This window comes from Gobius niger, assembly GCF_951799975.1.
Source record: "Gobius niger genome assembly, chromosome: 11".
Lineage (NCBI taxonomy): Eukaryota > Metazoa > Chordata > Actinopteri > Gobiiformes > Gobiidae > Gobius > Gobius niger.
The window spans coordinates 32668623-32685411 of record NC_136862.1 but is presented as its reverse complement, the minus strand read 5'-3'; the positions used below and the strand labels follow the sequence as shown (position 1 = coordinate 32685411).

General features: G+C 41.0%; 1 protein-coding gene across 1 annotated transcript; it reads right to left on the bottom strand.

Annotated features, from left to right (window-relative positions):
- Positions 1–12623: 12623 nt before the first annotated feature.
- ins (preproinsulin) lies at positions 12624–15829 on the bottom strand (the record flags this gene model as incomplete). The annotated part of the gene is made up of 2 exons (XM_079566868.1): positions 12624–12808; positions 15637–15829. The coding sequence occupies 2 exons, from the start codon at positions 15827–15829 to the stop codon at positions 12660–12662; spliced, it is 342 nt and encodes a 113-aa protein (XP_079422994.1). The 3' UTR covers positions 12624–12659.
- Positions 15830–16789: the final 960 nt, after the last annotated feature.

Genomic DNA, 16789 nt, shown 5'->3' with positions numbered 1-16789 from the left:
AGACCGTGATGGGGGTTATAACCTAAGAAGGAAAATGAATCTTAAGAAAAAATATTCCCGTACAACTCAAAAAAGTATGTCTGTTACACAAAGTGGAGTCGACCTCTGGAACTCATTAGAAGAGGATTTAAAAATGTGTTCAACTGTAGTACAATTTAAAATAATGTACAGAAAGCAAATACTGGAAAAGTATGCAAAACTCCTGTAATTAATCTTCTGTTCCTGAACTATGAATTGTCTTTGTTATTTTGATCCTTGATAATGAGAAGTATGTGATGAATCCGGATTTATTATGTGATGTCCAGAATGTGCACCTTCAACCTTATGCAAGAGCAACACAAGAATGTTATGAACTAATGACTTTACTGTTTGGGATTTGCTAAGTGGAGCCGTTTTTGTTGATTTAATTCGCTACTAAGGCAATTCCTCAGTCTGGAATTGCCGCATAGATCTCATGGTTAAAGCTTAATTATAAATTAAAAATATTGTGCCGTGAGCAGTAGTTTAAGTTGTGTAAGTCTGAAATGAGGAGTAGGGCCTTATAAGTTATAACTAACTTCTTCCTACTCCCTTTGAGCAGCAGTTACCTCTTATGTTGTGAAGAATTCTGTATGTTACACGTATACTATACTTGCATGCATCTGTTGCTCAAATAAACAAACAAACAAACAAACAAACAAACAAACAAACAAACAAACCCCCAACACACCCCTGACCCCCAACACACCCCTGACCCCCAACACACCCCTGACCCCCAACACACCCCTGACCCCCAACACACCCCTGACCCCCAACACACCCCTCACCCCAACACACCCCTGACCCCAACACACCCCTGACCCCCAACACACCCCTGACCCCAACACACCCCTGACCCCCAACACACCCCTCACCCCAACACACCCCTGACCCCAACACACTCCTGACCCCCAACACACTCCTGACCCCCAACACACCCCTGACCCTACAGTGAAGATCCCGCCCTCTTGTCCTTTTTAGGTCTGGGTAGGAGGAGTCCTTTTCAAGCGTAAACGGGGAGGAGTCAGCAGACTGTCTCTAATGTTTCCCGTCTCAGGGACTAACCCAGGTCCTGTGGTTACAGTGTGTCCGAGGCCGTGGACTCCCCCCCTCTCAGCGCGCCGCCATCATTCTCCTCCTTCTCCCCGCACCAGCACTAGCCCCGCCCAGTGGCTCCTGATGGGACGGTGAGCTGAGACCAACACCTGTGAGCGGAGGATTGTGGGAACCGTAGTCACAAATGAAGCACTTACAGAAACAAACAAACAAAAAAGCACCAAAAATGAAGGTTTGATGTTTTTTTTTTTGGAAATAAACGTAACAATCTGTAAAGTTATGTCTGTGTAGGTGACGTTCGCTTCATCCTCTGTCAGCGCTCAAATCAGAAACACGCGTTTATGAAGAGAATGTAACGGTGTTTAAGCTTTAGGCCGGCGGCTTCACTCAGAAGATCAGTGGGTGTGAAATGTTTTTCTGATTTGAGCACAAAATTAGGGCATACCTTTTGATTTTGATTTGTAATTTGTGTTCCGTCTACAGTTCTGTGCAAAATCCCGGTCCAAATAAAGGCGAGGCGCTGCAGGAATGCGTTCAGAGACGGACATGGGCTCGTTCAGCTGGTGAAATCACTAGGTTTAAGTTTAAGGCTGAACACATCTTTGAACACATCGGAGGAGATTGTGTTTGGTTATGTAGTCTTTGAATAAACGTTAAAGTAGAGTAAATCCTGTGACGGACACATGGACAGTCACCGGCTACAAACACGACAAATCATCTACCAAAGCATCTCTGAATGTTTCCCCCTGTCAAGTCGAACACTTAAAATGAAAAAAAGCAACAATATTTGAACTAGACACTCAAAAAGCAATGATGCGCCTGTTTAGTAGAAAGACTTCTTAGTTTTATCATCTCTTTCTAGTCGTTTTTGATGCTAGCTCTGAGATCAGTGGCTGTTCTTGTCTTGGCGGTGCCTTGGCAGTGGTCTACCCGATTTTGCACAGAGCTGTAGATCTGAAATGCTTGTTTGTCGTGATTTGTACAGTTTTTAAAGTTGTGAAAAAATGTAAATAGTTTGTACAGTTTTCAGCCTCATATTTTTGTTGAAACGCAAAGATTGTTATTGGAAATGGACACAAGGAAGTTCCTCACCTCCTGATTCTGTGCAGAGAATGTTTCAAAATGTGGAAAAACGTGGCCAACTAAAAGAGGCTTCTTTTTTTGTTTCTAGGGTTGAAGCTTGACATATGATGAATGTTAAAGATGAATTATGTGACCTTTGATGTGCGTATTTGATCAACATCGGCAGTGAAAACATACCAGAAACCCTAAAAAACACTGGTCATAAAGGTCAACACTTGTAAAGGCACCATGCTAACCACCTAATATCAAATACGCACTAATATAGGGTGACCACATGTCCCAGGTTTGAGACCTTTGTCCCATGGCCCAATAGATCTATCCAAACCCACTGATGTGTCCCAGTTTTGCTCAGTCCTTGTCCCAGTTGTCCCTCAATGCGGATTGTCATGAGACGTCCATTTAGTTCCATTATATACATTATTATATATTGTTATTTTTAATATTTAAAGCAACACTAAGTAACGTGTTTACCTTAATAAACCCTCCCCCTTTCATCTCCCCCTGGTGTCTGTGGACAGAAAACCATGTTTGCAACTTGACTGCCACCGGACCGGAGCCACCAATACACACACGTAATGGAATCACGAAGAAGCTAACATGCTAACGGGCAAAGCTATCTGCGGGCTAACGTCGCTTTTAACAGTATTTACAGCCAAGTTTGACTGAAAAAAAATATTTCCATTGTATAATTGGATGCACAGTAACCCTCTTTTCTGTCAGCGTAGTATTTACTCTCCAAGACAATTAATAAGTTAAAAAATTGTAACTTGCTACGACACCTGCAGTTGCGCTTATGGCCTCGAGGGGGAAGAGTTACTTAGTACTGCTTTAAATATTAAAAATAAATGCTTTAAATACATATTAACTTGCCCTGAAGTAGCATAAGAGACATTAACTTCATACTATGGGGGTCCGGAGTTGTTAAAGTGTCAATTTTTGGGATCCCGGCCAAAAAAAGTTTGTCTGTCTTAAATAAAGATACAGACAAAGATACTACATGCTAACGCTAGCTACAAGTGCCGATTATTTACTTCTGCTGGACAAGCTGCTGTGAGAAAACATCCACATAGAACGAGACGGCAACAATGCTCATGGAATCACACTTTTTCCCTTTTTTCCCGCCGTTTTCTGGCGAACTCTAAACATTTTATAACACACCAGTAAATCACGCCAAAGTTGGGTCCATGTGGATGTTTATTCAAATTGTTCAGTAGAAGCGAAAAATGGCACTCGCTAGCATTGCTTTGCTAACGCTAGCACACGTAGCATGAAGCTAACATTAGATCCCTGGTTAGCATTGTCCGTTTTTTAAGTATTTATGGGCTGTTGAAGCACTTTGCTCCTCCCCATGACTCGGTGTCTTCATTTAGTAGAAAAATATACTTCATAATTCAGCGTTTGTTGGAGAACGATGGAGAAATGGGAGAAAGTTTTTGTATTCCCCTCCTGGCTGCTTCAAACATGACCATAAATGGGCATTTTCAAAGATGTATGTGTGTGATAAATGTTAATAGTCCGCCAAAAAGAGTCCAAAAAAGACCATCAAATCCTTCCCTTAGTCCTGGTTTGGTCCCTGTGTCCATTTCCCCTCATTCTAATCCACGTCAAACTTCCAAATGTATTTTTATTTTGGGCGCGTTTTGCACATTGTGTGGGCTGTACATTCTGCTGCTTTTCGCCTCAGCTTTAAACTCTTCAGCTGCAAAAGAAAAGTCATATTATTTTCATAGTGTCTGCTCTGTTTGTTTGCAACAGAATGAAGAAGTCCTCACTAGAGTAGCAGAGTTTGGGCCGTGCTCGACCTGCTTTAGTCCCGTGCTCACAGTTAAAGGGAAAAGCACATCATAAAAACAGTATTTTTCTGTAAATATTCTATTTTCTGATAAAAAACAATGTATTTTTATGAAATGATTTGTCTGTCATTCCTCATAAAAGCATTTTATTATTGTGTAAAAAAAAACAAAAACAATAAATGCTGTAGATACCACTGAAATCAGTCTGTTTATTCAAAATAAACATTACACTTATTTGAATTTTTACAACAGAAGCATGATCCAAACAGAGACTCGCTCCTGTGCATGTTTTAGGTTTGCCAAATGTTCTCAAAGCCACACTGCGGAACACTTCCCCAAATACCAGGCCTTTATTTCATGCCCAGTGTTTAAAACAGGACTTTTCCATATCACCATCACGGGACAAAGAATACATTTTTTATCATTTCACTGACAATGTAAATAAATGACAGGTTTAAGAAATGCCATTAGCTGCTAGAGAGTATAAGTATAGTTCGTAAAAGCAACAGTTTGAGGTACATTTAAAGCACTTTCAATCCAAATTGGTTGGATGATTGGGCATTGCAGTCTCAGCTCCACTGACCTATACTTTACCCTGGTTTAGTTCAAAGACTTCAGGTCTAACCACGTCCTGGACCCAGGTCCAAAACCAGGTCTAAAACCAGGTCTAAAACCAGGTCTAAAACCAGGTCTAAAACCAGGTCTAAAACCAGGTCTAAAACCAGGTCTAAAACCAGGTCCAAAACTTTTTAGACGAAAAAAGGTCAAAAAAGTGTTGGCGATGTCGCGAAAACATGACAAAAAGCAACAAAAAAGCAATGAAAAAACAACAGAAATTGACAAAAACAGATGGAAGATGAAGGAGATGGAAAACACAACAAAAACGCTTCAATAATGTGATAAAAACGTCGCGACAACGTGACAAAAAAGTTATGATCACTTTTGTAAGTGTTAGCTTTCAAAAATGTAGGCGTTAAATTATTGCTGACCAGTTGAGAAGCTTCAAGATTTGGGTAAAGCCGAACCGGAGACAGCTTGATCTAGGCCTGGGGGGTAAACAGGTTAAAAGGTACCCGAGCAACTGAACAAAAGTCTGGTTTAGCCGATGTTTCAGCCGTGACGCAAAACATAAACTAATGTGAAAAACACTTCCAGATAAAATACCATGAACTGTACTGCCTATAACAGAAAATACAAGCTTTGACTCTTTTAAACATCATGAAGTTTGTAGCAATCAAGGTTGGAAACGGAACAAACATTATTATTATTATTTTATTTTTATTGTTTTAAACTCAAGTAGGCCTAAGTGTAGAAGCTGCACTTTTGTATGATCAAGGTATATATGAGGTATTCAACTGTATGTAGCTACTTTTGTTAATATAATATGAAAATGTCTGGCTACATTTTCATTCAGATGTAGAGCTTTGTCGCCATCTACTGGTGAAAGTGTGGAAGTGAAAGCTGCCTTCATGTGAAGAGATTTCCTTCTCTGGACACAAACTGGAGTTATTATAGGTGATTTTAACCTCTTAACCTCCGCCTTAACCGAGCGCATTTTCCCCACGTTCGGCTTAACCCCAATCTAAAAGCTCCAGTCTGGCACAAGCATCTTTGCCCACGAGCATAATGTAATTGTACATTTATTTACTATAGGATTTACTGTTTTGTCACATTTTTGTCTCTTTTTTATCACATTTTTTGCTGCTTTTTGTTGCGATTTCATCTTCATTTTCTTCTCGATTTGTCGCTATTTTTCATGCGTTTTTCAAGATGTCGACGGTGGCGCAGTGGTTAGTGCTCGTGCTTCATAGCTTAGGTCCCGGGTTCGATTCCCACCTGGATTGGGCCTTTCTGTGTGGAGTTTGCATGTTCTCCCTGTGTCTGCGTTTCCTCCGGGCACTTCGGTTTCCTCTACCACTAAAAACATGTACAGTAGGTTCCCCTCTGGGGCCAGGACTCCCCTGACAAAGAGATTCTTAATCTCAGTGGAACAATCTTGGTTAAATAAAAGTTAAATCATAAATGAATAAATAAAATAAGCTTTTATATATGAGTTAAGCCAAACTGGAGAAAGTGTGCTCGGCTCAGGTGGGGGTTGAGGGGTTATAAAAAAAAACTTCCATCAACAAGCTTGCACTTAAAAAACAATTCCAAATGTAGTGAAAACGAAGGCCTTACATATAATTAAAACACTACTTACTTATTTGATATGGTGTTATGTCGGTTGCATCGCATCAATTTTAGCAGGTTGCGTTCACATGAAATCACAACATTGTAAAGAGTTTAAAAGTTTAAAAGTGAGGCGGTGGGCAGCTATTAATAGGCTGTGTTTATGTCTGGAGCTCCATCACTGTGTGGTTCTTCTACAGAGGGACTATAGAGAGCATCCTGACCAGCTCCATCACTGTGTGGTTCTTCTACAGAGGGACTATAGAGAACATCCTGACCAGCTCCATCACTGTGTGGTTCTTCTACAGAGGGACTATAGAGAGCATCCTGACCAGCTCCATCACTGTGTGGCACGGAGCCAGCACTGCCGAAGGAGCCTCCAGTGCATGGTGAGAGCAGCGGAGAAGATCAGCGGAGACCCTCTCCCCTCTATTAAGGAGATGTACTCGACCCGTCTCACCCGCAAAGCCGTAAAAATCGCCAGGGACCCTTCGCACCATCACACAGTCTCTTAGACCGGGAGCCAGACCCCCTCCTCAGGCACATTTTTGCTACCTTTTCCAAACTAGTATCTTTCAGTAGAGTATATCCTGGGTCATTACCAGTGGGGACCCCCCATTGCAACTCGGCCCCGTTCGGCTGTGGGACCCCAAAAACCACTTTAACGGTACAGGCTTCAGACGGAACTTTGTGATTCTATCCAAAGTAGTGCTGAGGTCACATACAGAGTCACAGATGAATGAAATTTAAAACAAAGAAAGCTGACATGATGAGGAACAAAGGAATATGACAGTTTTGGGCTTTAGCTTTTTCTTTTTCCATATATTCAACTATATATCTGCAAAAATGAAAAATAAATGTCATATAGATAAGAAAAGCACTTCACAAATGAGTGCATTATTGTCTTTTTTGTTTATTTTTACCTTTTCAAATGTAAATAGAAAACTGCCCCAACTCATTAGCTTCACATTAAGCCCAAGACGAGCTCAGTACCTCAAACGGATCAGCAGCTATAACAGAAAATGTGTTCCACGCTCCCTCTCAGAGCTGTGGAATTCTCATGCATTTGTCCATATAGGCCTGTGGGAACATTCCATGGTGAAGTTACAGCTTTTTGGACAAAAGTTCAACTTCACCTTTTTGGATTTGCTTCAAACTTGGCACAGTTGATGTTGATATACTAAATATTCTGTGAATACAATTTGAGCTGCATATCTTTTTTAATTTATGAGTTTTAGGGCTTTTCAAAGGGGGGTAGGGTTAAAATCAGGCCTTGATGCAACTAACAACTTTCACTAACTTTGGGGACATTTGTGACAGACTTTTGGGAATTTTAGTACTTATTTCTACTTTTCAAAACCTCTTTGACAATCAATACCGAATATGTTGCTAGTGTCATCTCTAAATAATATACACAATGGTTTAACGCAGTCACCAACAAAAGTACTTTTTTTAAGGTATAAAAGACTTATTTTTCTTGAATCAAATACAAATACAGTTGTTTCTGTTCATGTGACTCAATACGAGGTTAAAACAAAACTATTTTGCTATAATATGGGGTCAATATCCTATAACTACACAGAACGTCTAAGTCTTTAGGATTCGTTTTTAACTGGTATCTCTCAAACAACTTAATGCTCTTGAAATCGCCCTCGGCTGATAAAAGGTTGATACGGTTTAACGATATAACAAAAATACATGTGATATCGTTCATATTTGATAATACCTCAGTAACTGTGGACTGTTTCTAAAAATTAATCCCATTTCTACCCTTGACAGTGGCTCAGATGGTAAAGCGGAGTCGTGATTGTGAGGTTGCCGGTTAGAATCCAAACTCCCGCAGGTGCAGACTGCCATTGTGTCCTTGGGCATGAAACTTAGCCCATATTGTCTATATATGAATGTAGTGGGTGAGTGAGATGTGCTGGTCGGATTGGTCGACACATATACTGGCAGCCTTGTTTCCATAGCCACAGCTCCCAGGGCACCTGTGGCTACAACAGTAGCTTATCACCGCTGAGTACTGGAGACCCAAGCGTTGGTGGTATTTGGTAATATTTCAATCATTTAAATTTGAGCTTGTCCAGTCCACTTTAAATCCAATCAAAGCCCATCTAAACATCACATCTAAGTGAGTGTGAGTTGGTGGTCTAGATTTAAGCAGCCACGCTTCTGTCAGTCTGCCCCAGGAGAAACTGGCTGCATTGCAGCTGGTATGACATGAATGAAAATCCCCATTCCTTTTCCCCCTTTGGGGGACTTGTGTCATGAAACACACTATATAAAATAAGATTCCCTTCCCCTTTACCCAGTCTAAAGCTGACCTGAGTCTAGGGTTGCCAGGTCTCAGGAGTCAAACCTGCCCAAGGACCTGGCAACCCTGCCTGAGTCAGTCTAACTGGAGCTTGAGTTAACCCAGTCTCAATTTATAGTGGCCCTCGGCCTCTTGCTGTATCGGTACACATCACCAGAGATGGACCTTTTTATTTGAAATATAATAATTCTATACAATTCTAACCAAACAACTAACATTTAGTTGGCATGAAGGTTTTAAGCTTAGATAGAGGTATGGGGCACAATTTTAACCTGGTCGATGGTTTTGCGGCACTAACTACTGATCTACGGCCCTTCACCCCGTGTACACTTCAATATGCGGCCCCCCATGAAAAAAGTTTGGACACCCCTGGTGTAGATAGACTCAGACTTATGGTATGGTATCAACCTATAGCACTTGATGGTAAACCGAAGACAAATCTAAACTGATGTAGACATTAAAGTTCAATCTACTCTAATACAACAGCAACAGGCAGGTCAGGTTTTTGTGAGTGGAGAATGCGTTACACACATTTCTAATACTTTTAGGAAAAAATCCAAAGGTGAATATTCACAAATGGTCATTTTAATGTGTGAATTTGGTCCAATATTTACTTTGACAATAAAACTAAGATGTTGCAGGAGAAAGCATAAACAAAGAACATAAAAATTGATGACTGTATGAAAAAAAGTTGTGTCTCTCCTCAATACGTTAATACTAGGGGTGTAACGGTACGCTAAAATTGTATTCGGTTCGGTTCACGGTTTTGGAGGGCTCGGTTCGGTTAATTTTCGGTACAAATAAATAAGAACTAACAAAATTTTTCTTTTGAAAAGCTGCCATTACACAATAGAATTCTTGCATAAAATAAATAAAAGTGACCCATTTGGGTGATATTTTAAATAAATTGCACTCTTATAATGAGAGTTACTATAACTCATGAGAACCATGTGGATTCAACTCAACAAAAAGGCCACAGTGAACGGCTTTTTACTCTCGTCTACTCGCCAAACTACTGTCCTGATACGCTAGACTCACCAGACACAGTAAGAAGAGGGTTTAAATGAGAGTGAGGCCCAGAGTCTGCGCAGTGAAAACATGAGAGCTGCGCCCGGGACACAGGTGACATGATGCAACCGCGGAGGAGCCGCGCATGAGGCGAAGCGAGCACCGGGAGACAGACGGCCGAGCGGGACACGAGCGGAGAAGCACTCGCGCTTTGGAAGAGACCGGGGGAAGGCGGTCGGTCTCTCCTGCTCATTCACTTCACCAGACTACTCCGTTTTGGTGTTATATGTGGCGAAGTAGGCGGAGAGTGAGTGCGCGCTGGAAGAGCCTGTGTCGTAACAACGCGTTGATTAATCAGTGAAACAACACTACGCACCTTGCGTAGTTTGCGTATAGGAAGAACCGGCTCTGAGCGCTGGTGTAACTTTTTGGCTGAAGTGCGGACGTGACGGGATATTGTAGCGAGGCTCAAGACTTTTAATCAAATACTTAAAGCCAGCGCCTGTAGTTTCTCTCGGCTACTCATGCAGCTTCAATGTACGTCACTCAATAGCGTCCGTGCGGAAACTCGCGTAGGAACTTTGTTCTGCGGCACTTACTATGACGCTAATAATAAATTTACATTATTTAATGAAAATAATACACCGAAACGGTACGCAAGTGGACCGAACCGAACAGGCCGAACCGAACGGTTCAATACATCCCCGTGAACCGTTACACCCCTAGTTAATACCCATGTGTGGACTAGTAACACAGCAGGTGCAATACAAATGCATAGAAGAGACGGTAAACCACAAAGCAATACATGTTGCTTCAGTAAACACTGGGTAGTTTAAGTAAAGTCGCATTAGGCTGATGAACAGGTCCTAAACTGTTCTTAGTTGTTAAGTTAATGTTACATATGTTTGAACCGTCATATATCACACTTAGTGATGACACTGGCAGCATATTCTTATATATTGTCATTGTAATGTTTTGATATAATAATGTATAATGTATATTAATTTAATAAGCAATAAAATTCCCAACAGTTTGTCACAAATCTCCAAAGTCCCCAAAGTTAGTGAAAGTTGTTAGTTGCATCAAGGCCTGATTTTAACCCTACCCCCCTTTGAAAAGCCCTAAAACTCATAAATTAAAAAAGATATGCAGCTCAAATTGTATTCACAGAATATTTAGTATATCAACATCAACTGTGCCAAGTTTGAAGCAAATCCAAAAAGGTGAAGTTGAACTTTTGTCCAAAAAGCTGTAACTTCACCATGGAATGTTCCCATAGGCCTATATGGACAAATGCATGAGAATTCCACAGCTCTGAGAGGGAGCGTGGAACACATTTTCTGTTATAGCTGCTGATCCGTTTGAGGTACTGAGCTCATCTTGGGCTTAATGTGAAGCTAATGAGTTGGGGCAGTTTTCTATTTACATTTGAAAAGGTAAAAATAAACAAAAAAGACAATAATGCACTCATTTGTGAAGTGCTTTTCTTATCTATATGACATTTATTTTTCATTTTTGCAGATATATAGTTGAATATATGGAAAAAGAAAAAGCTAAAGCCCAAAACTGTCATATTCCTTCGTTCCTCATCATGTCAGCTTTCTTTGTTTTAAATTTCATTCATCTGTGACTCTGTATGTGACCTCAGCACTACTTTGGATAGAATCACAAAGTTCCGTTTGAAGCCTGTACCGTTAAAGTGGTTTTTGGGGTCCCACAGCCGAACAGGGCCGAGTTGCAATGGGGGGTCCCCACTGGTAATGACCCAGGATATACTCTACTGAAAGATACTAGTTTGGAAAAGGTAGCAAAAATGTGCCTGAGGAGGTGGTCTGGCTCCCGGTCTATCTTCAAGGTTATGCCTTCAGGGAGGAGACTGTGGAATCTACGGGTCAGTTCCAGTCGACTGAAGAACAGTTTTATTCACAGGGCCATCGGGAAGCTGAACTCCCCGCCCTCAATCCCTCCCACCCCTTTCCCCCCGCTCCACAATCAAGGATGAGAGAAACATAATTTCAAACCATTCACATGGCTTGACAAATAAAAAATCTTGAATCTTGAATAAAGGTGGATGTTTTTGTCTTGAGGCTAACCTGGCTAACAAAATAAAAATTAAAACTATAGCACAACGTTTTGAACGAGCCTGCGCAAAAAAGAATCGTCCTGTTAAAATGATATTAAGTTGTTCACATGTATAATTTTCTAACACTAGCCTTTAGCTCGCAACAGTGAAACTGATCGTAAACACGTTGCAGTGACTGTCCATCAGTAACTCTCTGTCCTTAACCGAATCAAAAAACGAAGTTCAAAGACCTCTCTTCGCTCATCTGGACTAAGGTTTTCTCTTTCAGTGTGTATAAGCTAAAGTCCTATAATTTTCTCTGAAAATCTTCCCACACAAAACATTTGCGGAAAAGGACTTTCTGCCTAAATCCAAAGGGAATTATGAAAATCATTTCCACGATTGTGCCAAAATTAAGCTTCCTTGAAATATCAAAAGCATTGAATTGGAGTCCAGCTGGCGTGAGATCAATATTTCTTGAAAAATAACAGCATTGATCATCATTTTTTTTTACCACATGTTTGTGAAAAATAAGTTAGAACCAAAAACAATTATAGTGAAACTACAACTTTATTTTGCTGAACAGTTGCCCTCTGTATCCAATTTACTTTTGATTATCGACATTTCCAATCATTTCTCCGTTTGATTGAACGTTTGCATATCTTAAGAAATGAAACATGCTCAGATTTGAGGCGTTAAAGGGACAGGCCACCGTTTTTTTTTCCATACTGAGATATGTTCTTACTTGATCTTACATGAGTTGATACGTACCTGTCTGGTCTTTGTGCCCGTGGAAGAGCGTGGTCGCTTCTAACTTCATCCCGTTTGGAGCTATAGGAATACATTGGGAGAGGCTAAGTGCTAACAACATCTTTGGTCGTTTTGCGTGACTGAGCGCACGGACCAAGACCGGACAGGTACGCATCAACTCGTCTAAGCTCAGGTAAGAACATATCTCAGTGTGGAAAAACGGTGGCCTGTTCCTTTAAAAGTACAGTATTTTTTTTTTAAGTATTAGACACTTAATAACAGATCCACCACACACTCATTAAATCGTACTTTCTCAATTCACAAACTTTATTTTGTTGGAAAAAAAATAATATCTATAATAATTCATCCTTGGAGCACCGTGTTGCGTGTGTTTTTCGGGGGAGGCTCAGTTGCAGTAGTTTTGCAGGTCGAAGATGTTGCAGGGTTTGTGGCAGCACTGCTCCACGATGCCGCGCTTCACCATCATCTCCATCTCGTCCTTAAAGGCGAACTCCGGCACCTCGTTCTCCCCGGCCGCCTTCGGGGGGAGCAGACCTGCAGTCGGAGAGAGAGTTACACGAGAGCCTGGACGAGTGTTCTCAGACTTTAGTCCTCTGACGCTTCGGATCAGGTTTTCAGACTTCAAGACTTTCAAAATCAAAGACGCAGATTGTCCACAAAGAGATGGGTCCAAAAGTATTTACAACTGAAACACCAAAGTCAAAAGGCTTTTACTTTGAATCCAGTTAAAGAGGGGGGTATTATGCAAAATCGACTTTTTCAAGCTTTACATCATGTTATTAAGTCATTCCCTCATTAAAAACATGCCTGAAGTGTTGCCTTGGCACATTCACGTATTTCTGAGTAATCTGTAAAAACTCTGATGGCGGCCATTTTAGGGATAGGTTTGCCTGAGCCCCCACCTCCTGGAGACGCCTCCGAGCTTTCGTCACCAGCCGAGTAACCAACCACTGCTCCTCAGCAGAACCCCCTCCCCACTGATGCCACAGACAGCGTGAGGAGGGGGCGTGTCTAAAGGCTCAGAGGTTCTTAAAGAGACAGAGGCCTATTTCAAGACATTCACTACAGCCATTTTGAGAGAGACATTTTATACAAGGCAGTTATTCTAATTTACTGCATTTACAGACCAACAGAAGGTTTGTCATCATTGTAGTGGGATATAGACTGGTGCTATGGGACTGAAAAAAGCATAATACCCCTTCTTTAAAAAATGTATGGAGTAGAAAGTACAGATACAGTGTCATGGATGAAAATATAAAGTATCCATCATAAACCCGTGACAAAAAGTATTTCCCTTTGGAGATCAATGACGTCATTTGTGTCATTTGCTGGTTTTTTATTGTATTTATTGGATGAAATGTTTAGCGGTGTGGTTTTAACTCGATGCATCAAATAAAGATGAACTCCTTCACGACCTTCCCACCTCGGAACATTTAGTAAAACAAATCTGGATCTGGTGGGTGCTAACCTTTCTGCTGAGTGGGTAGTTCTAAACACAATCTTAGAAATGTGCACATTTATATTGAAATGATCTGATTTTGCTTTCCCAGCGATGGACCCAACTGTTACAAACAAGATCGGTTACACAAAGATCGGACCTTTACTTGACTAGTGGAGTTTCTGATTAGTGTTGAAGTACCGCGTAAACAACATAAACTGACTTACTTTGGAACAGGCCACCGTCTTTACATATTGAGATATGTTCTTACCTTAGTTTATATGAGTTGATGCTTTAGTGTCTGGCCTTGTGTTGTTAGCATTTAGCTTCTCCCAGCAAAGGTATAGCTCCAAACTGGGGTGAGTTAGAAGCGACCGAGCTGTTCTACGTTTTCCCTATTTAAATACAGTTACATGGCGATTTTCTAAATAAAAAGGGGAACTATATTGTGGGGCGTAACAACACCTGGAGTACTTTGACGATATTACAGCACGGATGTCGAAGTACTCCAGGTGTTATTATGCCTCACAATATAGTTCGCCTTTTTATCTGCTTAGAAAATCGACATGTTTAATTGTGTGTATCTAGATTTGGATCATGTAAAGGCTCACGTAACTGCATTTAAAAAGGGAAAACGTGGAACAGCTTGGTCGCTTCTAACTCCCACCCCCAGTTTGGAGCTATACCTTTGCTGGGAGTGGCTAAATGCTAACAACATTTGCATGACTGAGCGCACGCACACAGACAGTCTGCACATCAACTCGTATAAGCTAAGGTAAGAACGTATCTCAGAATGGAAAAACAGTGGCCTGTTCCTTTAATGTACTCGGTTGTGAAAAATGCAGTTGTTTTTCCTAAGATAAATTGCATTGTAAAAGCTGCTGTAAATAGGGTGACACATTAAACAATATAAAAGTGAAGGGTTTGTATTGGTAAATGTTAAAGCTGTATCTGACCTGTCTGATGGTGAACCCCAGGGCCTTACTGAGTGCGTGGTTTCTAAATATGAGCAGCGCGGCAGCAAATATCGACACAAACACTCGTCCGGCCCTGAACTTTAGTTTTGGTTTAGGTCCAATATGAGACAGATGGTAAATAAACACGGCACAGCTACACTATTCTGGGGCGTTTTGCACCAAATTTACCATTTGAAATGGAGTGTAATATTTATTTATCTAATATGGACGCAGCCATAACAGTAGACAAACCAGATGCATTGTTTTGAGGTGTTAAAGGGGAGAGTCTCACAGCCCCTTGAAGGACAATCTGGACTGTCCCAAAGAGTTTCTAAACCTTTGGCTCTGGTGGAGGGTCTGAGCGAGCGGTGACACACAGTTGTATGTTCAAAAGTCTATTTCAAAATACTAAAATGTAGCTTCTAAGAAATTAAATATGCTCAGATTCTTTGAATTTGAGGCATTAAAGGAACAGGCCACCGTTTTTCCATACTAATGTAAGCTTCTCGACTGCCGAGCAACAGTGCAATGCTTCATTTGAAAGAAAACAGATTTTTGTTGCATTGTTGGTGTGGTTTTGTTAAATGTTTGAAGTGTTTTTATGTCTTTTTTTTAATAACTTTTTTTTGTTGCGTTTTCATAGTTTTGTTGTTCCTTTTGTGATGTGCTTTAACCTTGTTTTTGTCACTTTTTTGTCACATTTTTGTTGCATTTTTATGCTTTTTTCAAGATGTTTTCAGATTTGGGTAAAGCCAAACTGGGGAAAATGTGCTCGGTTCAGGCGGGGGTTAAGAGGCTGAAGCTCATCGGTCAAAAAAGCAAAGGAAAATGTTGATTCCTGAAATGCACTACTTGATCATCTCTTGTTAGGTCTTTGCTCGTCCCAGTGGTGACGTTGATAAAAAACAAAAACAAATCCTACACCAGTGAATGCGTCACGTGATCTGTTTTCGGCGGCGTTCCCTCACCGAGCATGGTGTCCACGTCCCTGGCCCCGCGGCCCGGGTTGTAGAAGAAGCCTCTCTCGCCGCACACCAGGTAGAGCGCGTCCACCAGGTGAGAGCCGCACAGGTGCTGGGGGGCCGACGCCGCCTGGGAGCCCGGCCACCACGCCACCAGCAGAACCAGGAGAAACGCCGACTGAAGGGACTGGCAGGCCATGGTGAGCTGCAAACACACGCCACAGTCGCAACGTTAGAAAATTACAGGCGCCTCTGTCAGGCTGGAAGAAGAAAAAGAAAAGAAAATCAATCAATGGCCTATATTTAGTATAGTGTTGTTGGTGAAGGAGGGTTGAAGATTACAGGAGGGTCACATTATAGATACAGGGGGGCGTGGCTTCGCCGATGGGGAAAACAGAATCTTTTGGGAAACACAATTTTCCACTCTTTTTAGCCATTTTCTCAGTGCTTAATTTGAAACACATTCCCCCAATTTTCAGTTTTTCAGGATAAAGGATCCAGGAAATATTTTGTCTGTTATAATGGGGTTTAATGAGAGTGTTCCGGCAAATGCTTTGGCCTGTTCCCCGAATCCATCACATCAGACTAAACGTGTTCCTGAAAATACTAATTTACAAATGAAGTACTGCATTTTCTGCTAGAATGTGAACTTATTTACCACACATGAATAAAGTCAAGTCTAAATCAGGCCCATATGGATATTTTCTCACAGCAGATTGTTCAGTAGAAGTGAAAAAACAGCAGTGGTAGCTAGCACTAGCTAGCATTAGCATATGAAGCGTCCTGTTAGCATCTGTTATTTATGTATTTATGGGCTGTTGTACCACTTCGCTCCTCACCAATTAGAGAAAGTTAAGATTTTTCTCATTTATTATTATTATAATTATTTTCCCCCTTAACTGTTTTCAAACATGACCATATATGGACGATTCCAGAGATGCCGTTTGCATCTATAGATACAGACATGGATCTATTATATTAAGCATCTCTGGAACAATTTTGAGAAGAATCTAAACTTTCTCTAATTATTCAAAAAATACTTCAACAAATGCTGAAATATGAAAATAGTTTTCTACTAAAGAAAGATATAAATACATGGGGAGGAGCAAAGTGGTTCAACAGCCCATAAATACATAAATAACGGAGAATGCTAACTTGA